We start from the raw sequence: 27793 nt of genomic DNA on the forward strand, positions 1-27793 counted from the left end.
AATAAAAGGTAAAAAATATGGGTAAAAGTTTGGCCCGGATCATATTTATTTTTAAAATCTGGCCCTCGAAGAAGAGTATAGTTGTAGACCTCTGCTGTAGATAATCACATTATATAATGATCCAACCATATGCACATGTAACAACAATTGCCTGGGGACTGTAATTCATTCAAATAACAGAGTATATTTGTTTAAAATGATCAATAACTAATGTCTTGAAAAAGTTTTTTATTGCTTAGCATTAGTGTACTCTTAATAGGATTTAAACACTTACAATCCTACACACTTAAAAAAAAAGCTTATTTGCATTTTTGGGTCAAATATAAACATTTTCTGGGTTAATTTAACCCAATGGCTGGATTTGTGCCATTTTGACCCAATGCTAAATAACCCAGAATTTTTTTTTACAGTGTAATTAAATATTTTGTGGATCTTGCAGGACTCTTATTAACACATGATTGTCATGAACTAAACTTTGCAAAATACCAACTGCACCTTTATACCATGACTAAATCATATTCCATTTTAAATTAAAATGTAAATACCTTTAGCATGTCAGAAGCTAACAGCAAGCAGATTTATCAGTTTGGTTTACATATGGTCCTTTCTCCTCAGTTTGCTGTGACTGACTGTGGAACGACTGACATGAATACATTTCAAGGTGTGCCAACTTACCAACTGTGAGCCTGCAATGCTGCAGCCACACAGTGTCTTTTACAACTCATTTCCAACATGGGCCACCAGAGGACACCAGACCCATACCAAAGTTCATGTCTCCGGCCACTGTGGTCCACTATAACCCTTCTGTGCCTTTTCCAGCTTCGTGTTTCCACAGCTGCCACCATAAAGGTTGGTGTGGTGGGACCTTGGGCATGTGACTCCATTTTTACCAAAGCTCATCCTGATGTGGCCGCACGGTTAGCTGTGGCACGCATCAATAAGGATCCATCACTCTCACACGGCGTCACGTTTGATTATGTGATCCTGGAAGAGGAATGTGTGACATCACAGTCTCTCGCCCGTTTTCTTGGTTTTTATACACGAGCGTCTGGGTTTATTGGCCCTGTTAACCCAGGTTACTGTGAAGCTGCCTCTCTCTTAGGAAAGAGTTGGAATAAGGCAGTGTTTTCTTGGTCTTGCATCGGATATGAGCTCGATGACACGCGTAGTCACCCCACTTTTTCCCGCACCATGCCTCTTCCCACCCTTGTGCTGCTGAGCTTCATGCGCTACTTTCGCTGGGCACATGTGGGCATCATTTCATCAGCCGAGGATGTCTGGGTGGAGACGGGAATAAAGTTGGCTGATGCCCTCCGGACTCATGGAATGCCTGTTGGCATAGTGGCATCCTTTGGTAATGACCACAACAGTGCGTGTAAGACCCTGGTCAAGCTCAAGAAGGTGCAAGATCTTCGCTGTGAGTTTAAAACATTGCTGATATTGGAATGACTGTCTATGCATATTTAGGGCAATGGTTAAATGGTTAAGCTAGAATGGTTTTGTATTATTATAATGAATGCATTTCAATTTCTTTAGTATATAGAGATTAAACGATACTAAAAAAGCTACTATTCATTTGTCACAACTGCCCCTTATTTACTCTTTCTACCTGTCCTCTCTGTTTTTCGATGCATTTTGCAGTGGTCATTCTCTGCATGCACTCAGTGTTAATTGGTGGAGCAGCCCAAAAGTTGTTGTTGGAGACGGCATATGACATGCGGATGACAGATGGATCATTGGTGTTCATACCTTATGATACTCTATTTTACAGTCTTCCCTACCATCACATAGCCCAACCAGCCCTGCGCCATAATAGTAAACTGTTACGAGCCTATGATGCCGTGCTAACCATCACTATTGAGTCTCCAAAGGAAGAGTCTTTCTACCACGCTTTTGAAAAGGCTCAGGAGCAAGGGGAGCTGCCCATGAACATTAATCCACAGCAGGTACATAAATAACGTGGTAGTCGGGTGGTTAAATTGACTTAATACTGACTATTGATGACTAAGCACATATTAGATACTTTGTTCACCAGCACAAAACTAATCCTTTATCATCCAACAGGTGTCTCCATTGTTTGGCACCATTTACTCCTCCATTATGGTCATGGCTCATGCTGTGCAAAGTGCCAGGGCATCAGGTCAGTGGATGTCTGGGGGAAACATTGCCCAAAATGCCCGTAATCTGGTATATAAAGGCTTTAGCCATTCATTACAGTCAAATTCCTCTGGGCTTGGCATGCTGGATTATGTGGTGCTGGATACTGATGGCTTTTCTTGGGAGTTGCAACCTACGTATCGTATAGAGATGCAGACAGATATGGTGCGCTTTTTGGGTCGGTCAATTCACTACCCTCAAGGGGGACCACCCAAAAGCGATTCCAGCTGCTGGTTTACACCTGGGAATATCTGTAGTGGAGGTAAGTGGAGTTATGTACATAATACTGTATGATTCACTTGCATTTTAAGGACTTTTTATGCAAAATGTTTGCCCTCTCTGTCACAGGTGTGAATCTATTCAACACGGTTTTAATCATCATCTGCGGTTTTCTGCTTATCTTCTTCTTGATTGGCTGTTCTTACTTTATTAGGTATGCAACACATTGCAATCTAGATGAAACAGTTTTTATGTTATTCAGTGTGTGTAGAAAACTTCAGTAATAGTAAAAAATTAAAAATGTTTCCTATAGGCGTAGAATTAATCAGATCCGAATGGTGCGAGGCCCAAATAAGATTCTGCTGACTTTAAACGATGTTACATTTATCAACCCATCTCTGAGCAATAAGGTTAGTAACAAGCATAGGCACATACACTTTGAACAGGCATTGACAAACTCTAATAGTTATTTTGTGTGGAAAAACAGAAGCTGAGCTTGGATGACAAAACCAGTGAGATGAGAATAAGTGAAGTTTCAGAGCGAAGCCTCAGGTCTCCACTGTCTGAGCAATCGCCAGCCACCTATGAGAATTCAAATATTGCCATTTACGAGGTACAAGAAAAACATTCAACATGACTATCAACTAAATAATTTTTTTTAGGTGGATTTCTAAAACAAAAAAGTACTAGGAAAAAGTGTAGAATACTTTAAAAGGCACCTTTAGTATACAAGTATGCTCTTGCTCATTTGACAGGGTGACTGGGCGTGGTTGAAAAGACTTCCATATGGAAACTTCCAGAGCATCACGCCTAATACCAGTGATGTATTTGAGCTGGTTGGTTTTGCCACTAAATTTCGAATTAGATTAGTGCTTATCTTGTTTGTGTACAACACTTCTATGTTCTCTGTCGAATATTTTCTTCATGGCATCTTACCTGTCATACACCAGATGAAAGATATGAGGCATGAGAACGTTAACCCCTTTCTTGGCTTCTTCCATGACTGCGGAGTCTTTGCCATAGTAACGGAGTTCTGTTCACGGGGCAGCTTGGAAGATCTTTTGGTAAATGAAGACGTCAAACTGGACTGGATGTTCAAGTCCTCTCTTATTATGGACCTCATCAAGGTACTTATATTTAGATTTTTATATTAATGATCTGTTTTTATTCATAAATTTTTCTAAGCAATTAAATAAGTACATGAAGCAAATAATAATATAATTTTGTAATGCCATACATAAAGCATGTGTGTGTGTTTTTGAATGGCACGCAGGGTATGAAATACCTCCACCACAGGAACGTCTGTCATGGAAGGCTTAAATCTAGGAACTGTGTGGTCGATGGACGTTTTGTGCTTAAAATCACAGACTACGGCTACAATGAGGTGTTGGAAGCTCAGAAATTTCCGTATGTTGAACCACCAGCCGAGGGTAAGTATTATAGTTAGAGTGTCTATATGTATATGCCTTCGTATTTCTTTGCATGACATGCATGTAATGTTAATGCCTTGTTATCGGTAGACCTTCTATGGACTGCCCCAGAGATATTGAGAGGGGGTTACCCTGGTTTGTATGGCAGTCTGCCTGGTGACGTGTACAGTTTTTCTATCATCATGCAAGAGGTGGTAATGCGAGGGCCTCCATACTGCACACTGGAGCTGTCTTATGATGGTCTGTTGATCACAGCATTAATCACATGATCCGCTATTGATTGATGCATGCATGTATGATACTCATTTATGTATTTAATACTTATATTGATTAGAAATCATCCAAAAAGTCCGGAAGCCTCCTCCAATGTGCCGGCCTGTTGTGTCCCCGGATCATGCTCCAATGGAGTGCATTCAGCTTATGAAGCAGTGCTGGAATGAGCAGCCAGAGAAACGACCTACATTTGAAGAGATTTTTGACCAGGTTAACATTAGCAATACTTCCAAACCGTTATTTTTATAATAGATTAATAGAAAATATGACTTTGTTCCAAACTATGGAAAACTGCATAATTTTTATGTCATTCCCTGCTTCTCTCTCATGTCTCTTCTTCATTCTTTCTACAGTTCAAGAATGTTAATAAAGGGAAGAAGACCAACATCATCGATTCTATGTTGCGAATGTTGGAGCAGTACTCCTCCAACCTGGAGGAGCTGATCAGAGAAAGGACTGAGGAGTTGGAAATAGAGAAACAAAAGACTGAGAAACTTCTAACACAAATGTTGCCCCCGTAAGCGATAGACACACATACATTATATTTTTTTAAGGAGGGGTTCACACAAATATGTACATTCTGTCATTATTCAATCACCCAACCTCATATGCTGTTATTATAAGAATCTTTACACATTTTCTATACAATCACTGCTTTGTCAGTCTTCAGATTTATACGCATCTTGACGTAGTTAATAGTACATAACAATCCCTAAAATAGCATCACCAATTAAAATTAATTTAACTTTATTTACACCGCAGCAATAACATGCACCATATACATGCACAATATACATACATAATGCACATTACCAATATACTGCAACGCTACAAAACACATCACAAAAACTTAAAGAGAGATGAACAACTCCATGGCAATGTAAAACAATCACTGGTCTTTGTGTCATATTTGTGGAAAAGATTATAAATGTCCTTTTATACGAAGGAAATTTAAAACAGCCACATGTGAGGGGGAGATTCTGGCAGGAAGTGTGAATTCGACACAACAACGGAATGTCTGCCTGACGTTAGACCTGACGTTAGCCCGACGTTGGGTTTTGACGTCAGCCCGATGTTGGGTTTTGACGTCAGTCCGACATAGGGTTTTGACCTCAATCGGAGTTTGGTTATTTTGACGTCAAATCGACGTTGGGTTTTGACGTCATACCGACATTGAGTTTTGATGTCAATAGGACGTTGGGTTTTGAGGTCATACCGACATTGGGTTTTGACATCCACCTGACTTGATTTGACATCAAGACGATGTTGGATTTGACATAAGTCCGGCGTTGGGTTTTGACGTCAGTCCGACGCTGGGTTTTGACGTCATACCGACGTTGGGTTTTGACATCCACCTGACTTGATTTGATATCAAGACGATGTTGGGATTTGACATAAGTCCGGCGTTGGGTTTTGTCATCCACCTGACTTGATTTGACGTCAAGTCGACGTTGGGATTTTAGGTAAGTCCGCCGTTGGGTTTTGAAATTAACCCTACGTTGGGTTTTGAATTCAAAGGAGCGTCTAGCCCGACTTAGAGCTTGAACTCCAACTCACGTTGGGTTTTAACATTGACCTGATTTTCATTTTCAACCGAAATAGAATGTCTTGCCCAACGTTACAGCTTGACATCAGGCTGCTTTGGCCTTTTCCACCCCATCCCTTGAAGTACAGACATTATGGTCGTCCACATTCTTTACGCACTGAAATACAAAGATTTAATAAGATCTGAGTAATCCACACATGACAATTCACTAAAAATAATAAATACAGAATTACAATGCTACCGTAGGGACTTATCTTCATAATCTTGCCTAGGGCACCACAACCCCACGAGCCAGCCCTGGTTGTGTTTTGACATCAAGTCTTTCCCATGGTTGCTATGAACAGTGATTGTTTAGAAAGTAATTATTTTTGTTAAAAAAAAATTAAGCATAGGTTTGAGAAACCATGAGGGAAAGTAAATAATGAATAATTTTTGGTGAACTTTTTATCTGATTATTTACTAAATTGTGTTTTGTTGCCTAATCTTCTCTAGGTCAGTTGCAGAGGCTTTAAAGCATGGGACTACAGTTGAACCAGAGTACTTTGACAGTGTCAGTCTTTACTTCAGTGATATTGTTGGCTTTACCACAATCTCAGCAAATAGCGAGCCTATTGAGGTGGTTGACCTTCTCAATGACCTTTACACTCTTTTTGATGCTATAATCGGCAATCATGATGTCTATAAGGTAACACCATTTTTTTGTATAAATTCACTGTATAAGCAAATGTGTTTGTGTGTTGCTCAGTGCCTGCAGACATAATCAGTTGGCTTCCACAGATTTCCTTTAGTTTGTTGTGATATTTATTTGTTGTCCTAAATAGTATACATTTTTGTATGCTAATGAATGTTTCTCTAGCAGTGAATCAAATATATCTTACGCTGTGCACATACACATGCTGGACTTATACATATAGTGTATAAATGTTCAAAGGGCATTATAGACAAAAAAAAAATTATGTTGTAAAATAGTGCAGTAATATTCAAATTGGACAAGCCTTCATTATCGCTGCTTGCAGGTGGAGACCATAGGTGATGCTTACATGGTGGCATCAGGTCTACCTGTGCCAAATGAAAACCGTCATGCAGCTGAGATCGCAAATATGGCCCTGGACATTCTGAGCGCTGTAGGCACCTTTAAGATGAAACATATGCCTGATGTACCTGTCCGGATCCGAATAGGGCTTCATACAGGTGAGACTGATCCAAACAAATTGGTACAAGATTACAGAACATTTTTTTCAATATATCACATTCTGATAAGGTCCATGTGTGGCTGGTGTGGTGGGTTTGACTATGCCACGATACTGTCTGTTTGGGGACACGGTCAACACTGCTTCTAGAATGGAGTCCACTGGAATGCGTAAGCCAGAACCAATTCTTTAAATTAAAGGCTTAAGACTGAAACTGCTAAAATGTCAAGATGAATGATATGTCTAATATTAACTGTATTATTGCCTCTAAATAGCAAATGCTATTGTTTTATTAACAAATGGCCTTACAGTATATATATATGCTATGTATGTTTTTAGCATATAGAATCCATGTCCATTCCAGTACTGTGAAAATACTGTTGGACTTGAAATTGGGATACAAAGTTGAGTTAAGAGCCAGGACTGAAATCAAGGTGAGCTCTGTATTTATCTGTTTATATTATTTTATCTCACAATTACGCTATCGTGTTATGATGCACTGATTCAGGTTGTTGTATACCAGTCTGGGAAAACTCTGCTAAAGTCATGTTTTGTGATTTGTTACTTTCAACATACAATCATTTTATATAATGTAAAGCACAAAATGTGAAAATGCAACCTTGATATCATTAATATTGACTGAGTAATGTCATGTCAAAGATTGAAATTAAAGTGAAATCAGTGATTGAAAAATTACACTTTGATGCATATAATGTAATAATTAGATGAAAACTTTAGCCAGGATTTCACAGACAGGGTCACATAATGTTCAATCAGAGGGAAGATCAAAACTAACCAAACAATGCAAATTTTATTTTTATAGTACTTTAATGAATACTAATAAGTTTAGATTGACAGGTCCTCCTGCCGTCTTCTCGTCTCCACAGGGGAAAGGTATAGAAGAAACCTACTGGCTTACCGGGAGGGACGGCTTTACCAAACCACTTCCCGTACCACCTGTACTAAAGTCAGGGTAAGGGGGGGCCTTTCCATGGCCTGTGTCCTTCAGTGTGTGTATGTCTTCTCTTTATCGTATCCAATATATTTTTCAGGCAAATGGCTCATGGTTTGCAGATGGAGGAGATAGCTGCATACAAGAAGCGGAAAGCAGAATCACAGCTTGCAAAGAAGAAAAACTGAGGTAATGTTATGCATGGAGAATGTATAACATTACTTAATGTGGCACTTGAAGTGGGGTTGGGGTGGTGGGATTTGGGCTGGGTTATAGAGTTATTATGGGAGACTGTCAATTTTATTTTATATTTTGGATCCATTCTCCAACAATTAACAGGACTCAGTTCTTCTACTTTCAAGTAATGTTTCTTTAAATATATTATATTTTCCGGCACTCTTAAAAAAGATGGGCTATTTTCATCCCATGCTTGAGTAAAAAATATGGACAAAAATGTCCATATTTCACCCAACCACGAGTTGAAAACAACCCAGCAAGGTTAATTTAAACCCAGCAGTTGGTTTTGTCCATATTTTACCGAACCATGGGTTGAAAACAATCTAGCATTTTAAAGTGTACTGTTTCATATTTTTAAGGTTTTCGTTAAATGTTTATAAACTGTCATTTAACTAACTTGCTATGCATAAAATTTATCATCTTAATAATCTGTCTGATGTAAACCTTTTTTACAATAAACTTTACTCATAAATCAAATCAGATTTTTAAATGGGTGATTTGGTGGTGATGTCATAATTTTTGTACCCCTCAGATATTTTTGGTTTTGAAGATGTGTACTTTCCTAAGATAGGTCCTCTTCTTTCAGACTGGATGGCACTCCTCAGATATGGATAGCCAGCTTTTCAAAATGGATCGTTGGCTATGTGTTGGCATGCTGCTATGATTCTGTTTCTGTTTGTGTGTTGTGTCATGCCCTGAAAGTCTTGTTTGTTTTCAGTGTTTCATAATTTGTTTTGATCTATTAAGACATGATACAATGTATCATGTCTTAATAGATCAAAACAAATTATATTTATACTATTAAATACTGTTTTGGTGTCCTAAGCAAAATAATGTTAATGTTTTTCAATGTATCAAATGTTAACATAAATATTTAACAGTGTTTTTGAATGACAAGAATTTGAGGTCAAATGAATGTAATTTGGCGATGAAGTATTATATAAATTAAGGTTGGTGTTCCATTTTTGCTTGTGTATCTTACAGGCCTGAAACCAGAGATTTTAAAGTGTTGCTTCAGAAGGCAGTGAGGAAAATCTCTACTGTACGTCAAGTGGCTCAGCTCACCCTAGCCGATGATGGCAATGTCATGATCCACCATCACTGATGACCTTCAAAGCCCTTTTGACCCCACACCTGCAAGCAGAACAGTACAGAATATGAAGTACTCGATATTGTTTCTTATAGCAGCAATTCAGATGCTTTTGAGATGGTCAGTTCTTGAAACAGCACAATACTCATTTCTGTCCGAGTGGAGATTAGAGGCCTGTAGCCGTATATTCACTATATCAAGCGCCTCTGTAAATGAAGCAAAGACCTAAATTTACCTTGTGGGGACCTTTTGCTCAGCAAGAAGGCAGTCAGATCTGACTATTCCCACCAGAAACAGATCCTCCTTCTTGTAAACTTAACAGTGACTGAAATATTGATACATGTAAAAACTAGTAATGCCATATGAAGTTTTAGTTTAATTTTAAATGGTACAAGAGATTTAACTATAGATTAATTATGTTAGTTTGATCATGAGATCATGTTTATACCTACATTTTTTGGACTTCACTGAATGCCATCAAAGTGATATTTTATCATATATTTTGTCACCATACCAATATTAAAACTTATATGAATAAATATTTAAAGTAAAAACTTTTGAAAAACAATAAACATGTAATTAATTTCTTTATGAATGTAGACAAATGTAGAAATGTGTAATAATTAAATAAAAACATTACCTGGATATAGAAGGTGTCATTTTTGGAAAAACAAATGTATATAGGTGCAACCCAGCTAATTTGTGTCTTTTCTTTATGGTCAGGTCATATTTAAAGCACTGAAATACTGTAGAACAGCGCCATCTTGTTATTGTATTAGTAAATGCAGCAGATGGCGACCTACATTAACACTATGTGGATTATCCAGTACTGACTTCACATAAGACTTTAGAGCTGCGAGGTCACCCCTAACCAGATTACCATCTCTCAAAACCTGCTCATTAGGTCAAAGCAAGATTGCATTGTTATTTTTTATTTACACTGCTTTATACATGCATACAAAAACATAAATTGTGCATTTGTTCTTTTAAATATTTTTTTATAACCACAGGGACAATTAACATGCAGGGATACGGGCCTTTAATGAAATGCTATGTTTTTTTCTATTATAAGAAATGTATACATTTTTGGTGATAATTTTTCAGATTTTCAGATAATTTTTATGTTTAGAAAATAAAGCAGTTCATAGATCTTTAATTTTTTTTTGTAAAAACTAAATAACAATGAAAAGCAATTGGAAAACTGAGTTGCAGCCCATGCTAACTGTTTCATGCATGTTTTGTTTGACCCAGCTTTGATACATTTGAATATCTTCTTGTAACATTTTGGATCTAAGGAATAACTGTTTTATACGGCCATAACAAGTATACTAGTTAGTGAATGGTGTCAGGTTAAAGGTGGCTGGAAGTTTAGCATGGTTACTATGAAAAACGAATCAAACCAGAAACTTGTTTACACTCAATCTTTCAAACTATGCATTGCTATTCTGTTATGAAGCAGCATTGCTTTTATGTTGTTGTTATTATTATTATATTTTATTATCAGCTACTTTGTTGCTATTATTGTATTGTAACAATTTATCAATCTATTGCAAATACTCCTCTAAAATATCAACACAGACAAACTACTACAAAATAATTTATTTGCTCATGGCTTGCAAATATAGAAAAATTAAACCTAAACGCATTTAGCTGCAGCACTTAAAAATGACTAGTAATCAATACTCCTCACGAAAAGAATAAATAACAACAACAACAACCCTGACAGAGCTCGTGATGGGATGGATGACCCTTCGGTCAAATGTTTCATCCAATAAGCGCGCTACATACCTTGACGTAACCTGCTTATTTATATCTCATTGGACAAAACTCTGTCAATCATCAGACGACAACTTGCCAGTGCAGTGAAACTCCAAGTAAGACTATTGGTCAGCGGGATTGACGTAGACCCTAAATCTCTACCGCGATTGGTTTAGTTTAAGAAAATGCGCTTTCAATCACACGATTCGTCCAATCGATTGCCTCGCCTCGCACCCTCCCACCCAGAGTCGAATGACGCACGAGTCATGTGTTGTTTGTGCTGTGGTCCGTAGTGTACACAGGGTGCGAAGAGCAGATTGGTAGCCAGCTAGGAGGATCTACCGATAATAGATCGGGTAAATGTGGTCATGTTGCAGTTGCTGGCATTAAGCTCGAGGAGCATTGGCTGGAATACCTACGTTTCATGTGGCGGCCAGGAGATCAACAGTGAAAAGACTTAATCGCGCCGCCCAACACCACGGTTTCCCCCAAACAAAAATGGGGTCTCTGTCTATAAGCCGAAGGTAAAGTGACCTTAAATATCTTCAAACTGATGGCAAATCTCGCGAATTACCAAGAAGACAAAGCCGCAATGTTGTTGCTGGAAACGCAACAGCGGGCTGTAGGAACTAAACCTGCGACGGCAAACGGCGACACCTCTGTCGGGGAACCCCCTTCCGTACTGGATTGCGTACAGCACTCCGACCATCAGACGGGTGAACCGCATCAACGCCAGCAGTGTCACGAAAACCACCTGGAGTCGCCGGCGAGAAACCGTGTTAACCGGGTACATGAGGACTCGGCCCTGACTGCGAGCAACACATACGCTACCTCATCCTCCCCTGCTATAGCTGTGAACGCCAGTTTCTCCGTGTCAGACGACATCAGAAAGTGCGGCTACCTGAGAAAGCAGAAACATGGCCATAAGAGGTTTTTCGTCTTGCGGGCGTCGAGTCACCTGGGCCCCAGCAGACTTGAATACTACGACAGCGAGAAGAAATTTCGCAACACTCTTCGCTCCAGCTCCGCCAGCGCTTCTGCAGCCTCATCTGGAGGACCTACCGTGACTGCATCTCCCCCGAAACGGGTGATATATCTTTATCAGTGTTTCACTGTCAATAAAAGGGCGGATTCAAAGAATAAGCATCTTATTGCTCTGTATACTAAAGACGAATACTTTGCAATTGTCGCCGAAAACGAGCAGGAACAGGAGGAGTGGTACCAGGCGCTCAGTGAGCTGATGAGTGAGGGAAAGAGATGCAACCTGGATGCGGAGGACATTGATGATGGTTACGGTACTGTAACTCCAGGTACTGACTTTAAAGAAGTGTGGCAAGTGAATGTTAAACCAAAGGGCTTGGGCCAGACTAAAAATCTAACTGGTGTGTATAGACTCTGCCTGTCTGCTAAGAGCCTCCACCTTGTAAAACTGAACTCTGAAACGCCTTGTGTGAACTTACAGCTGATGAACATCAGACGCTGTGGCCATTCGGAGAGCTTCTTTTTTATAGAAGTCGGCCGCTCTTCTTCGATAGGACCTGGAGAGGTTTGGATGCAGGTGGACGACTCTGTGGTGGCCCAAAACATGCACGAAACCATTCTGGAGACCATGAAGGCACTTAAGGCTTATGTTGAGTTCAGGCCTAGGAGTAAAAGTCAGTCATCTAGCACCAACCCGATGGGCTTCATCACCACACGACGGCACCTGGGCAACCTTCCGCCCAGTCAGACGGGGCTCCAGCGGCGGTCTCGAACCGAATCTGTGGTGGGAACTCCTCCCAGCAGGAAGAGCAGTGGAGCGAATGGATACAGATTTCGGACCTCCAGTGAAGGAGAGAGCACCATGAACCGCCCCTTTCGCTCTGTGACGGGTAGCCTCATTCATCTCAACACGGCGCGTGCTAACCTGAGCCGCCAGGAAAGTAGCAGTGGGGCTGGGGCCCGCTACATTCGTGCCCCCCCGGGTTCCACCTATCACGCTCGTTCGGCCTCGCTGCCTGTGTCACACTTTCCTTCAACCACCAGCCCGGTCAGCATGTCAAGCAGCAGTGGGCATGGCTCTGTGTCGGACACCATCACACGCCCATCCAGTGCATCCATTTGTGGATCCCCTAGCGATGGAGGTTTCAACTCTTCTGATGAATACGGCTCCAGCCCTGGAGATTTTCGCTACTTCAGAGTACGTAGTAACACCCCTGACTCCCTTGGAAACACACCACCAATACGCGAGGAGCACTGCCTCAGTGACTACATGGCTATGGGCTGGAATCGCGATGGGTCTGGAGCAAGCACAAGTGAGGCGGTCCGTGATGAGAGCGCTGATGAAGATTCACGTACTGGCTCGCTAAGGAGGCGAACCCCCTCCTTCTCCAGGCAGGTTGGGGGCGCTAGTGCTGCTGGTGTGGCTGTGTATCAAAAGATGACCCAGACCACTTTCTCGCTGGACGAGGCTGGAAGTAGCTCTTGGGGTAGCAGTGCACAGACCGTCTCTACCTCCTCCTCCCTCTGCTCTGACTACAGCTCCAGTTCTGAACATAGCCAGGACCGGCCCCCTAGCCAACGGCTAGCAGATCCCTCCAAGGATGATGGGTACATGCCCATGATGGCAGGAGTGCTGCCGTCCTCCAACAATGCAGACTACATGCCTATGCAGCCAAATATCCCACGTGTCCAAAGTCCTGCTTTACCTGTCCCCCATCACGTCGACTCACAAGGCTATATGATGATGCTCCCAGGTAGAAGTGGGTCTACTGATTCCCCTGTCCCACCCAGTCCTGAAAGTAGCAGACGAGGAGATGGACGGAGAGTCTCAAATCGCCCCGAGAATACAGAATACATGGATATGTCCCAAAACACATCTACAGGTAATGCACAAAAGTTTTCCACTGACAATTACTACGCTTTGACCACTCCTGTGGTCCCCAAATCTTACAGTCCATATTTCTCTCTCCCTCGCTCATACAAAGCTCCAACCAGAGACCAGCTTGATCACGCTGATTACGTACCCATGAGTTCCCCTGCCAAACCAATTTACACCCAGCACACATCCACCCCAGATCGCATTAGCAGGTACCCACCGTCTGAAGCCTCACTACATAATGGCTGCGCTGACCGGCCTGCGGTTCGGCCGAATCGCCTACCGCTGGGAAGACGGAGTTTGCAAAGCGCTTTGCCGACAGGTGAAGTGGCAGTGCGTCCTTCTAGCCCTGGAGAATACATCAATATTGAATTTGGGGATCGGCCCGCATATCCTACCGGCTCATTATCTACTGAAGGCTCCCCCGCAATCGGCGTCAGCAGGGAGCAACGCAAATCCCCCCTGCCACAGGACTACATGACCGTTGAGGTGGGTGGTCTCCCACCAAAAAGTCAATCTCCTCGACCTTCTCTAGTAGCCCCCTGGAACCCTCCTACTTACATCCGACCCTCCTCATCCTCTCACTGCGGTGGACTTACAATGGGTAAACCTGACGACTACACAGAAATGTCTTTTGGAGATGAAGAGGAATGTAAGAGCCCTACAGCCATGCTTGAGCACCTGTGTGTCCTGGAGCAGCAGTTTTTTCCTTTCAGCCCCCCGAGTGAGCCCAAAGTTGTCCGTGCTGATCCTCAGGGCAGGCGGAGACATAGCTCGGAGACCTTTATCACATCACCAGGTGCATCAGGTGAAAGTGGCCTGGATGCACAGTGTAGCACAGTGCCTAGCAACAGTCAGCAGGCGGGGCACAGTAAGTGTCAGAACTCTGCATCTTTTGACACTGTTTGGATGGACAGTGTGACATCTGGCAGTGAGGTGACACCGGGAACCTCCTCGGATAGACCCAATTCCTCCTCTGTGAGGTCTGGAAGGACTCTACCTGCGGAACACCAGAATGGCCTAAACTACATTGCCCTAGACCTGAGAGATGACCTCCGGGCTGGGAACGCTCACTCTCCATCACCCAGTGTTACTCCCCCAGAGAACGGTGCCTACGCCAGCATAGATTTACTTACAGCAGCATCTAGGTAAGGTAAGCTGCTGTATGAATATGTGTGTATGACTTCATATATGAGAAGTGAAATTTATTGTCTCTTAACTGGTTATAACTAAAATTGTTGAAGTAATCATGTAGAAGTAAATGTTTACATTTATTTATTTAACCAATGCTTTTGTCAAATCAGCTTATAAATGAGGGAGAATTTTGCCTTAAACATGCTTTAAATTAATGACATCGCAGTTAGGGTTTAATGTTTTTAGTGTGACACGTTGGTTTAGATATGTTCACTTTTAAGACATATTTCTTTCTGGATCAGTATTTTATATGTGTGTGTTGTTCTTTTGGATATGTAGATCTTTATTTCATATACTGATATCCATATTTAGTAAATCTTTGTATATAAAAAATGTTCCTGTAGCCCAATTAATGGTTCATAGCGTTGGAAGCAAAAAGGTCATGGGTTCAATTCCTAGAGAATACAAATACAAATAGGGAAAAAAGTCTGAATGCACAAGTTGTGATAACATTTCAGATAAAGTCTGAAAGTTTGTAAGATGTTTTAAGCCACTTACATTGTATTCAGCGCATATTCAGATTCTGTTCTTTTTTTCCTTTCTTGACATCATCATAATCATGTTACATCCTCTTTATGTGCACACAAAAATTAAAATTCTGTAATAATTTACTCCCTCTCATGTTATTACAAACCTGTATAAAACTCTTTGTTTTAAGGCCCCATTGACTTCCATAGTAGGAAAAAGAAAGGATGGAAGTCAATGGGGCCTCTGTTGGTTTGGTTACAAACATTCCTCAAAATATCCTCCTTTGTGTTCATCAGAACAAAGAAATTTAAACAGGTTTGTAACAATATAAGATTAAGTAAATAATGACAGAATTTTCATTTTTTGGGTGAACTATCCCTTTAAAGGGCCTGTAATGTACTTGGCTGATGGTGTGTGTGTTGCTGCAGGGGCAGTGAGAGAATGAATCGTGAGTGAGTCAGTGTTCTCAGCAAGCTCTGGATGACTCATTTGTTTATCATATTTGAACCAGAGATGGAGGTGTGTTTCTATCTGTGAAATAGGTTGGCTTTAAACATGTGATGACTTTCTAGCATCTCTCTCTTCTTTTTCATCCCCTTCCTCTCCCCTGGCAGACAACAGTAATGTAGGTGCATGACTCAGGTGATGACACACAGGCATAGCCAACTGATACAGATATAGACTGCTGGGTTTAGCTGTAACATATTTGCTTGGCATATCAATAGCTGAAGGCTTCATAACATTTCGAGGCTGTGCTAGGCTGCTATGCTTTTATTCTTCTACTGGTGGTTCAAATCAAATGACCGTTTTCAAACAGCTAATCTCAGAGCGTACTCATGCTATTGGCTGAGCCGCTATGTCAGACTCAAACAAACAGGAATTGCCACAAAATTTAACTTATGAAAGCCATACTTGGTGTTTAATAGTAAAGTAGCATTTGTCCTCTAACATAGTCGAAGTATTAAAAACATTACACCTTTCACGTATAAAATAATTTTTGTTACATATATCAGCCGTATGCTTGTGACTTCCAGTTGCCTCCTAGATGTTGTCTTCGTATCATGTCAGAAGTGAACCTATGTTTTAGTATGTGGTTTGTTTTGCCAATTCAGATCGCAGAATAAGGCCATGTTTACCTTAATACACATTTTTGCCATGTTTACGCCTTTAATTTATACTACGCCACCATTTTTACCCTTATTATCAGAGTTGAAGTGTCATATAAATTTTTTTATATTTTAGCCGGCCATGCTTTTTATCATGAGCAGAGGACACGTGTGAGGGAACACACCACACACGCACAGAGAACAGCGATATGTAAAAGGGAAGTTATTTGGTGTTTTTCTGATGAATACAGTCAGTGCATAAGAAGATTACCAATATAAACTATGAACAATTCATTATTTTAAAACATAACAGTGTGAAAGGGCTGAAGAGGAACTTGCTATATTAAACCTATAAGCATTTATGTAGACTAAAGCTATGCATCACTTTTAAGTTTGCATTTGCTAAAATTTTATTTTTGCTTCAAGTACATTCATGTTATTACCGTTTACTTGAATGCTTCCGTTTTAAATAACAAAGTTCTTTCAACATTAACCTATTGATCATATTAATGTTGTAGGGGGAGCTAATTAAGACATACATTTTTGAAGTTTTATATATTTTTAATTTTGACTTCTGTTAAATTGAAACAAATTAGCTTAATTAGCTCTCCCTACAACATATTAATATGATCAATAGGTTAATGTTGTCTTAATTGACGTCATTTAAATATTTAAAGATCTTTTTTATGAGCTCAAATATTCCAATATCATATTACTAAAAAATGCCCATCCCTAGTTTGCCTGTTCACTGTCTGTACATGCCTGTCAGCACAGGTATGCACAAGACTGGTAACATTAACTATATCATACCAAAACATTTTGCCTGTGTGTAGTACATACTGGTTTTAAATGGTGCTGGCCTTTGGTGTATTTACTTGATAGTTGATATCTTGACTACTTTTTAGATATTGCAACTTAGAAGTGCATTTAGTTTACTCTGACATCTCTTACTTGTCTCTTACTATGTCATCTCTTTTTTGTTTCTCCTCTTTTTCATGTTCTTTCTTTTTCTCAAGGTTGTCAGTAATTAAACAGGTCATGAATCACAATAACAATTTCTATATTACAGCAGAAACAACTACACTATTGACAATGACATGCAGCCTTTAGGTATTTCTTAGCATTTCTCACTCAAAATATCGTTTGTTTACATTCACTTATGATTATTGACTATGTTTACATTTATACCAGTACAGGTCAGGCAGTTTGATTCAGTCATTCCATGTGTATACTGATATTATGACAACTTTGTAAGTTCCAGTGCTTTGACATCCCTGCCTAATTTTGTCTGTTTTTGCCAAGTATTGTTACCAAGTACGCATTACGGTTTCGTGTGTGTGCATGTTTTGTTGGCTCATCTATTAGTTCTTTGATGTGGATTAATAGGTTTAGCAGTTTCGGCACAGGACATGTGCTGCAGGAGATGCATCAGTGCTGAAAAATGTTTTTCTTAAGCCTTCTGTGTTCATCCACCTGGAGCAACGGTGAATCAGTATTTTTGTAATACCACAGCAGTGCCGGTTTACTCTTTGAAGTACCATGGTACTGTCACAGTTCTCTTGTTGTTAGTTCACTCCTTGTTTTTCTTTGTAATAGTCTCTATTTATCCATCTCCATTTCTCTGGGTTTCCTTTTTAAAGTAAGAGCACTCTGCTAGTGCTGATGGAGGAATACTTAAACCACAGCAACACCAGTACAGCTTTATCCTGGCAAATCAAATCAGGATGTGACTAAATTAAATCAAAAACCTTTGCCATCTTCACCATAGCTGCTGGTATTTGCTGTGGACATTTTTATGGAACGCTATGGCGAAGTAAAAGTATTGTGATTTTACCTCACAATTGCGTAATAATATCCTAACAGCAATAATCTATACTTAAGACTGGTTTGCATTAATATTTTACATGACTAGTTAAAAATTGATATTGAACCAACAGGTTCCACCCCTATGAATGCCACAGATTAAATGCCTATATTACCTGATTGATATCTCTAAAAGAGGGTTCCAGAGAAATCGCACCTGTTGTGGTCACAATAGCAAACAACAAGTCAAAGTTTTATTTATCACAAAACTAGACTTTTTATGACGCCGTTATGGAGAGCTGGTCATATGGTTAAAGCAAGTTTGTGCAACAAGTTATAATCACTCACTAAATTGCAATTTAGTCTACATCAGTTTCTGCCTACATTGTGTGCAGGTCCGTTCTGTGCATGGTAACTGGTACAATAAGCTAATGTTTTGGCTACATCGGTACCAGGACCTGTCTGAATATGGGGTATGCATCTTTTTTGTCCTGTTGGAATGTAAATTAGCAAGCGCATAACTACACAGGAATGCGTTTCAATCACGACACGTACTGCTTTTCGGAGTTCACTCTGGGACTTTCACACAACATGAGGTAAACAGCCAAGGTAGCAAAGAACAGGACAGTTTGTTCTTTAAGTCTTCACAGATCCTCAAAATTAGCAGAGATATGTCAGGAATTGCTATTTTGGTTTTCGTTGTCTGTCTAATACAGTCATGTCTGATTTAAGACTATAAATGAGCCCACAAAAGAATATGCTACATTTAATATATCATGATCATTGTTAGATTTAATAATCAGCTGTTCACAGAAAAGCATTTTCACAAGTGTACCAGGAATTCAGTAACACCTTATTTCACTTTAAACATTTTATTAACTTAAATAAGTAGCTTTGTAACTTTTTGTCAACTACCAATATTGTATTAGACTGTCTGCTTAACTTTTGCTTATTAACACTTTATTGTGATGGTTTCCCTTAACTGGCATTCAACTGAATAATATAAATAACTTTGCAACTACATGTTAACACTAACCCTATCCCCTTTCATAACCCTACTCCTAACAGTCTACTACTACTCTAATGAGAGTTAGTTGACACATGTGACCTTGGACCACAATTTATTTTATTGAGATTGAAGGCTGAATTGATATGCTTTTCATTGATGTATAGTTTGTTTGGATAGGACAATCTTTGACCGAGATACAACTATCTAAAAATATGGAACTTGATACTGCAAAAAAATCAAATGAAGTCCTTAGCAACACATCTTACTAATGATAAATACATTTTTTATATATTTACGGCAGGAAATTTCCCAAAATATCTTAATATATTGATTTTTTGCATAAAAATGTATAAGTTTGATCCATACAATGTATTGTTGGCTATTGCTACAAATATACCTGTACGACTAGTTTTGTGGTCCAGTCCAGGGTTTAGTTGCAATTTAATGAAAGAGTGTTGATATGTAGTTGCAAAATTATTTAGTTCAATGTATAAAGTATAACTTGATTTCCTTAATACTAGCAGTGAATTTAACCTATTCTTAGTGTAGCTGTATACGGAGACCTTACTGTTTAAAGAAATGTGCGGCTCATGTGTTGAACTAAAATCCTGCTCAGAGGCATCATGCCCTTTCTGTACATCACATATGCCTATATTTACAACGTTATTTTGAGAGCATACCTTATTTATGACCATAGCATGTGCTGAACAGTATTGCTCTTATTGCAGGAAATGAGGACCACAGGTAACAAGATCCCTTTCCTGTTTTAAATTCTGTTCAAACATGCACACTTTTTTAACTACATATAAGAACTTTGACACACATTCCTTATCTCATGAACAGTAGAAGAATAATATTTTTCTCTTTGTTATATGCTCATTGCGTGTGTGAAAACATTTTAAGTTAAATTAGGATTGAGGGTTTTTTTTGTATGTAGTTTTCATATTACAAATAACGGTAGATTTATATTTTGCTGCCAATCGTCTTTGAGCTACATGAAAGCAATCAGTGAGCTGACGTGTTTTGCCGCAAGCCAATATTGTTTGTTAGTGATTGTGGATGAGTTTCTATCAGCATAGAGTTCAACCCTCACTAGTTTACTGGTATACTGAGTTACTGATCTACGTTAAGATTGAAACTTTGACCCCATGCAAGCAAACAAAATTTTCCTCCCTAAAGAGACCTTCACCCCATGTTTATGTGCACAATGATTAGTAGATGCGTGACAGATGGGTTGTTATGATTCCCTTAAAGAATGGTTCACCAAAAATGAATACTAAAAGAATCGTAGCCACAGGAATTTGGAACAACATGAGGATGAGTGAACTTTAACATTGGGAATGCTATTCAAATGTACAACTTTCCTATTTTCCTCTTTTATAGATGTTAGCGTGTGGACAGATCTAAGACTGCAGTGTGTTTGAGTTCATGAGTGTGTATGTCCCTGATATCTTCTGTTGTGCATTTGTGCAAGTACTACATAAGCCATTGCGTGAGCTTCTTAAAAGCCTATGGACTCAAATTAGGTTTTAGAGATGACAGGAATGTTTTGGTCCAGAACATGGCGTGCTTAGCTTCACAGTCTTAGGCACGTACACATAATCGTGGTCATACCTATACAGTGCAGCAGTCGAGGCCAAAAGTAAAATTACCATTCATTTTTTATCGGTTTTTAGCAGATGTATCAAGCCATATCTACCTTAAAAATATATTGGTGTGACATCTTTTAGAAAAGTTTATTAGTTGCATTTCTTGCGTAGAACTACACTACCCATAATTCTAGAGTAGGACATCCTCCTTGCATCCACCAGTCAGTGACATCATCACTGTTACAATGAAATAGCAACTGAGTCTAAAGAAGCATCCTAATCAATTAGTTTTATAGGCCCAATATGTACTTTTTGTCACTAGAGGTCGATAAACAACAATAACGTCTGCAGCTTGATGATTCTGTAAAAAACGTGATATGGTGGGAGTTTGCACTTTTTACCTTCAGTGCCAATGGGTAATACCATTGGGTATGCATCTGACAGGTCTTACAAATCACGTTCATGGATGAGATAATGAAAAAAAGTTTTAGAAGCTATTGCAAAATCTTATATATTGTGCCTTTAAATGGCCTCAAACCCTTTGAGGACTTTGAAATAGGAAAAATAAATAGGACATTTCCAGACTCATGTAAAGAATTGTACAAATACTGTTTTACTCTGTTCTTCCCACTTCACTATCATTATTCATGATTTACTCAACCACTGTTTGTTTTATTGTAATATCCTGTGTGTTATGTTTACATCAAAGTTGAAAACCTCACTTGGCAACCACACCATAAATCCCAGTTTGGCACTCTTTATTACCTGTCCTATTTTTCTCTCACGCTCTGTTACTTTATCATTCTCTATATTTTTCACACTTTTCATTTATTTACCTTCAATCAGTTTAAAGCTCCCGTTCTTGATGTGTTTTTGAAGCTTTGATAGTGTTTACAGTGCGCAATATAAAGTGTTTATGTTTCACGTGTAAAAAAGCTGTATTTTTCACACAATTTACTTGTCCTAAAAACAGGCTGATGTCTTCCTTGTTCTATGAAGTCCCTGCTTCAGAAATGCGTAACGAGTTTTGACTGTGTAGTTTGTTTAGTGAGTTGTGATTGGGCAGCAGCTTAGCAGAGCCGTTTGAGCTTAGCTGGCGACTGACGTACTCCTGTGGGCGGAGTTTAGTCAAACACATTTGCTGCGTCTGAAACCGCCTACTTCATACTATATAGTATGCGAAATGCAGTAGGCGAGGCGAGTAGTATGTCCGAATACATAGTATTCGAAAAACAGTATGCGAAAAGTACCCGGATGACCTACTACTTCTGGTTAGATTTTGCAGTGTGCATACGATGGACACTTCACTATCCCATGATGCCCTGGCAGAGGAGTTATCCAATGTAGAAGAAGAGGCATGCGGCTGTTTTTGCGCTGGAATGACATGACGTGATGACGACGTATGTCACGTGATGTATCAACAAGGTGGATGTGGTACGTCCGAATCTCATTCATACTACTAGGATTCATGCTATACAGTACCTACTGCATTAACGCCAAGTAAGTAGGTACTTCATCTAATTCAGTACCTACTATACAGTATGCGATTTCGGACACAGCCATTCTTACATTGACGTCAATCAACCAGGAAGTAGAGGGCTGTAGTCCAAACCGGCCATTCGCTGTAGGCTTTGAAATTGGCTTTCTGTTAAAGAAAATATATCGCCTGGCAGTGAACTTTAAGCTTTATAATTTTGCATAAAACATAAAACACTACCTAAAGTTTGAAAAATTGTTTTAGGAAGAATGTGACCTTAAATAAAGTCTCCATTTAGCAAAGCAGAAGTTGTGTGACATTTTATTTATGAATACGGTCTTGACGCTTTATACGCACAAGACCGTATTCATAAATAGTACACATACGATGTGCAGCACTTTCTATGTTGACTAACTAGCAAACTCTGTGTGAAAGCATGAAGTGGTTTGTAATTTCAAACAGCATGTTTACGATCAGCCATTCTTTAGAGACAGAAGTGTTTGAAAGACAAATGTGTCATAATGTTAAACTGAAGGGGAAAAGTTAAAAAAGATAAATAAATAAATAGACGCAAGTGCTTTAAGGCAGTTTGTGTAATGTAGTTTTGGTGTAATGTGTTTTGTTGGCAGGTGTGAACTGACACATGAGATGACATGCTCCATAAGCATGACTAATCATTTGTGGGTATAGGGATAGAAAAACACAAGATATATTTTAAGCTTAGTTGTATGGTAATCTATTCAGGTAAATGGCAATTATTTAAAAGGTCACATCATGCTTCTTAAAAATTTATTTATTACAAAATATTTATTTATTAATAAGCTTAGATGCAAAGTACATCTGACATGTTTTTTCTAAATGAGCATTTTTTTTCAGACTCATAAAGGATCCCCAAAATGAAAATTATTTCATCTTTTTTTACTCTCATGTTGCTACAAACCTGTATACATTTATTTATTCTGATGAACACAAAAGTAGATATTTTTAGGAATGTTTGTAAACAAACCAATCAGAAGCCCCATTCTCTTCTTTAGTAGCAAAAAAAAATTCTATGGAAGTGGATGGGGCACATAAACAGTTTGAATGTACTTGTTTGTTTGTTTTTAGTCCGATTTGTTGCGCGAGTGAAAAATCACACGGCGGATGTCTGCATCTGCTCTTTTGAGGAAAAACGTCAACATGTCTGTATGGTGAAGCTTTACCATGTGTTGAAAATGACATTTGAATACGTAAATCCTTCCTACATTCATCTCTCACTGGGGTCAGGGGCAATCCCGCTGTCGTAAGCTGGCAAACAAGTCCTAAATTAGGCCGGAGGGGGAGCAGTGGTTTGGTCATTATTGCACTTATAGCGGCAGCCTGCTGTGGCATTGCACTGTAACATGCTTGTGATCTGCACGTGGTGACGCATATGGAATTGTGGTGTCTGTGAAGTGACGCACATTGCCAATGCTGTCCACTTTTAAGGAGAGTTCGGTGGATACTGTGGCTGTCAGGGCTGCAAGTGCTGCCTAATGATTAGTCACGACTATTCGTTTGCAGAATAAAAGTTTTTGTTTACATAATTATTATACACTGTACAAATATTATGTATATATAAATACAAACACATGTATGTATATTTTTAAGGAAAAATATATTGATATATTAAATATTTGTATTTATGTATGATATAAATTATATGTAAATATACAAATATTTATACACATGCAAATATTTCTTAAATAAATACATGCACGTGTGTGCGTTTATATATACATATTTATTATACACATTACACATACATTTAATATGAAAAAAAAAAACGTTTATTCTGCAAACGATTAGTTGATTAATCGGGTCAGACTATGCAATAGTGAATCTTTGTGAGTGATGTCACTTTAGATAAAAAAAAAATCCAATTGCACAAAACGTAAGTAGTAGTGATGTTTTTTTAAGTATTGTAACTATAATGGGATTAGCACATGAAGTTACTTATATTCATAGTAAATTGAAATTACAGTAAAGTGTTTTAAACAGTTTTATTAGCAGAACATTCTGTCTTCTACCACTTTTCATTGTTTATTAATATTAAGGGAATATTGAAGGAATAAGATGACTTAAGAGTGGTTAAAGAATATCTGAACCAGACCCTTTTTCTCTTTTGGTAAACTAATGGTTTGCCAGAAGGATCCATCGGACCCCAGCAACACCCACCTTCACTTTAATCAATGAGACCACAGCTATGAATATTGAGCACACTTGGAAACTTAGCGAGGGGTAGAAACTTTATATGGATTCTCCAGTTGTAATGGTGAAGCAACACCAAAGGTCAGTCGTTTGCATTTACAAAACTTGCCACAGAAGGTGATGTGTGGGTGTCTGTGGCCGTGTTCGGTATTTGTGGGTTGCTTGAAGGCATCCTAATCATATGAATCGACTCTCTTTGCCAACATAGTGGCATTGAACAAATGACGTCTGTATTAATAGGTAGTACCCTTCACAGGTTCGCCTACTAGTGATAGAAGAGACTCCCACTGGGCAGAGGGGCAATCCCACTGCCGTAAGCTGGTAGAGCAAACCCTAAATTAGGCCGGGAATGAAAGGGGGGCGGGCAGCATTGGTTTGGTCATTGTTCCACGTATAGCGCCAGCCTGCTGTGGCATTGCACTATGACATGCTTGCCATGTGCGCGGGTGACGCACGTGGAGTTTAGTGTCTGTGGAGTGACGCACATCACCTTGCATTGAAAACTGCTGTTCACGTTATAGGAGAGTTTGGGAGATCGGATCTCCTTGATTCCACAAAGATGGTTATTATTAAACACCTGGCTGACACCTGGACATGTTTAAAGCTCTATAAATGGTCTTAGTTGGCTTGGGGTTATCTTTTATTTCTGTCCTACGTTTGTAAATGAGATTGGCAAATGTGCAAGTGCTTTGGTTCATGCAGTCTCTGTCCGACTTCACAATGATTTTTAGTCTAGGTCATGATTAGTTCATTATTTAAAGATAGAAATCTAGAGGGCTCTTATTAAATTTAAGGCTATAGCCTTACAATCTCTTTTCTCATTCCCTTGTATCATTTTGGGTTGATATGAGTTTTTAGTCCGATCTCTTTTGGCAGACTGAGGATGTTGTTGTTTCTTTGTGTTAACAATGGCACGAAGGCAGAGTTTAAATCAAGCAGAACTATGAGACTGTTTGTACCCCACTGGATCTGCCCTTCACTTTATACAATGAAAAGGCAACATTTCTAATGCTCCAGATGACCTCTGAGCACAGAGATCTGAAAGTCCCTGTATTATGGCCCTACCAGCATTGTTAGATGGGACAAAGACCTTTATCAAAACCATTGCCTGTATGCACCGGGGTCAAACCAGTCCATACTGCAACCTCATTGCCCAAAAAACAAGAGGTTAGAGATTTTAATAACAGGAGAAGGAAATATTGCTTTATCCTTAGGCAGGACAAGTAGGGAATTATGAGATCGGGTCTTTAGTATGCACTGAATGTAAACTACCTTGCGTTGCATTTATGCAATAGTGCATTAAATCTGTCTGTACATTTCTTTTATTAGTATGCGTGTTACCTGAGATCGAACCCATGACCTTTGTGTTGCTAACACAGTGCTCTACCTACTGAGCTACAGGAACACTATATATGCTGCCTTCACGTGCTATGGTATTTATGGTAAATACCAAAAGCTGACGTGGAAAAGTCACATGAACACCCCCTCATGTGGTATTTTCCACTGGGCAACTCGTAGAATATTTTGATGCCTGAGTTGCTGAGATGAGATAACCTTTGACCTTCTCAAAATGGCGGAGAGCAACTAAAGAGTTGTGAATGATAAGCATTGTACACTACTGTTAGCGCATAGTTTTTGTAGATTATACAATATTGTGTCATTGACAATTTTACTCACGTGATACAGTACGACAACAAAAGCACTTGAACACAACACACTGGTAAATACCAGTTCACAAATGGAAAATATCATCTTTTCCATAGCACGTGAAGGCAGCAATTATGCATAACATAGAAATATCAACATAAATATGAAAAAGCCCTTCAATGTACAGGTTTGAATTTCTTTGTATATTATGTAACCCAGGACCACAAAACCAGTCATAGTTAGCACGGCAGTATATTTGTAACAATAGCTAAAAATACATTGTATGGGTCAAAATGATGTTTTTTTTATATGAAATATCATTGAGATATTAAGTAAAGATCATGTTCAATGAAGATATTTTCATTGTAAATATATACAAACTTTATTTATCATTAGTAATATGTGTTGCTTAGGACTTCATTTGGACAACTTTATTGTTTTCAATATTAAGATTTTTTGCACCCTCAGATTCCCGATTTTTGAATAGTTGTATCTCAGCCAAATATTGTTCTGTCCTAACAAACTGTACATTAATGGAAAGATTGTTTATTCAGATGTATAAATCAAAATTTTAATAAATAAAAAGACCAATAGGATTGTTTTTGTGGTCCAGGCCAGGGTGGGTCACACATGATATTGTGCCTTATTGAATGCTTGTTTATTTATTACATATCAAAGTGATAATATAGTCAACTTGTTTATAATGTTTTTCTTCCTCTCTCTCTTTCTTTAGATTGAGAACTGTCCCATCAGGCTCTTGCAACGATGCCAGATATCGCGATAGCCCCGAGCACAAAACCTCACACGACCCTGCGCTACAACAAAAAGGATCCTGAGTCTTGTGTTAACTGACTTTCATTTCTCAATGTGCTGTCTTAGAGCGGCTCCGTCTTGTATGAGTTCATTGCGATACGCATCACAACATTTTATTCGCTGCATCAAAAAAGGGAGATCAGAGTCTGGACAGGTGCATGCTGTTTACAAGCATCACAAGAATACATTCAAACTGTATTTATTTGCCCAAAAAGATTTCAGGTGCAATGAAAGATTTTAGTGTTGATGTTTACGGTTTACTTATGAGAGAAAACATATATTGGTATGGTACGGAGCGGAGATAACCGTATGGCAGTAGTGTCTTTTTTATGAATGTCTCATTTAGGTCCTCATTTTATATTTCACGCACAATTTTGGGCCGTAAAAACCTCCTCTTTATACTGTTAACACTGTTCGATGTGTGCGAGTGCCAGGATAGCGTTGATGTTGCACCGGCTATCCCCGCTCTCGCTGGCTAGAGCCCCAGGGCTGTTTTGCGGTGCCTTCTTGGTATGTGGCGCAGCCCAAACATAGGTCTTTCATCTGTCTTACTCACTTTCGACCATTGCAAAGCGCGCTGAAGTCAAAGATAGAGAGGAAGGGGGGTAGAGGGCACTGAAAAAGAGGTAGGGTCTATTCTGGGACTATCCAGGATGCCAGATGAAATCTGCTACAGTTGCTAAAATGTCACCAGGGTGAGCAGAGAGTTGTTGATTACATAATCCAAATAAATATACAGTAGTTCTCAA

At 39.2% G+C, this 27793-nt stretch overlaps 2 protein-coding genes and 1 long non-coding RNA gene across 5 annotated transcripts; 2 read left to right on the forward strand and 1 right to left on the reverse strand.

Moving 5' to 3' along the window:
* Nucleotides 1-507: 507 nt before the first annotated feature.
* gc2 (guanylyl cyclase 2) lies at nt 508-11832 on the forward strand. The gene is made up of 19 exons (XM_073812881.1): nt 508-1417; nt 1642-1946; nt 2065-2419; nt 2506-2590; nt 2690-2786; nt 2864-2989; nt 3132-3212; nt 3327-3503; nt 3650-3806; nt 3897-4046; nt 4141-4289; nt 4433-4596; nt 6118-6310; nt 6642-6816; nt 6887-6985; nt 7155-7249; nt 7703-7788; nt 8989-9137; nt 11694-11832. Exons 1-18 carry the CDS (start codon nt 733-735, stop codon nt 9107-9109), a joined length of 3300 nt encoding a protein of 1099 aa, XP_073668982.1. The 5' UTR covers nt 508-732; the 3' UTR covers nt 9110-9137; nt 11694-11832.
* Nucleotides 7335-9621, reverse strand: LOC135778648 (uncharacterized). Its single transcript, XR_010544602.2, has 3 exons — nt 9330-9621; nt 9070-9138; nt 7335-7902 (listed from the first exon to the last, which is right to left on the reverse strand). It is a non-coding gene; the product is annotated as an uncharacterized lncRNA (long non-coding RNA).
* irs4b (insulin receptor substrate 4b) lies at nt 11124-27793 on the forward strand. Of its 3 annotated transcripts, XM_065289070.2 has the most exons (3): nt 11124-13716; nt 13819-14857; nt 26965-27793. In XM_065289070.2, the coding sequence occupies exons 1-3, from the start codon at nt 11406-11408 to the stop codon at nt 27065-27067; spliced, it is 3453 nt and encodes a 1150-aa protein (XP_065145142.1). In that variant the 5' UTR covers nt 11124-11405; the 3' UTR covers nt 27068-27793. The 3 variants fall into 3 exon arrangements, with proteins under 3 accessions (XP_065145142.1, XP_065145140.1, XP_065145139.1); XM_065289068.2 differs by having other exon boundaries at nt 11124-14862; XM_065289067.2 differs by having other exon boundaries at nt 11124-14857.

The sequence above is a fragment of the Paramisgurnus dabryanus genome, chromosome 2 (assembly GCF_030506205.2).
Source record: "Paramisgurnus dabryanus chromosome 2, PD_genome_1.1, whole genome shotgun sequence".
NCBI classification, from domain to species: domain Eukaryota; kingdom Metazoa; phylum Chordata; class Actinopteri; order Cypriniformes; family Cobitidae; genus Paramisgurnus; species Paramisgurnus dabryanus.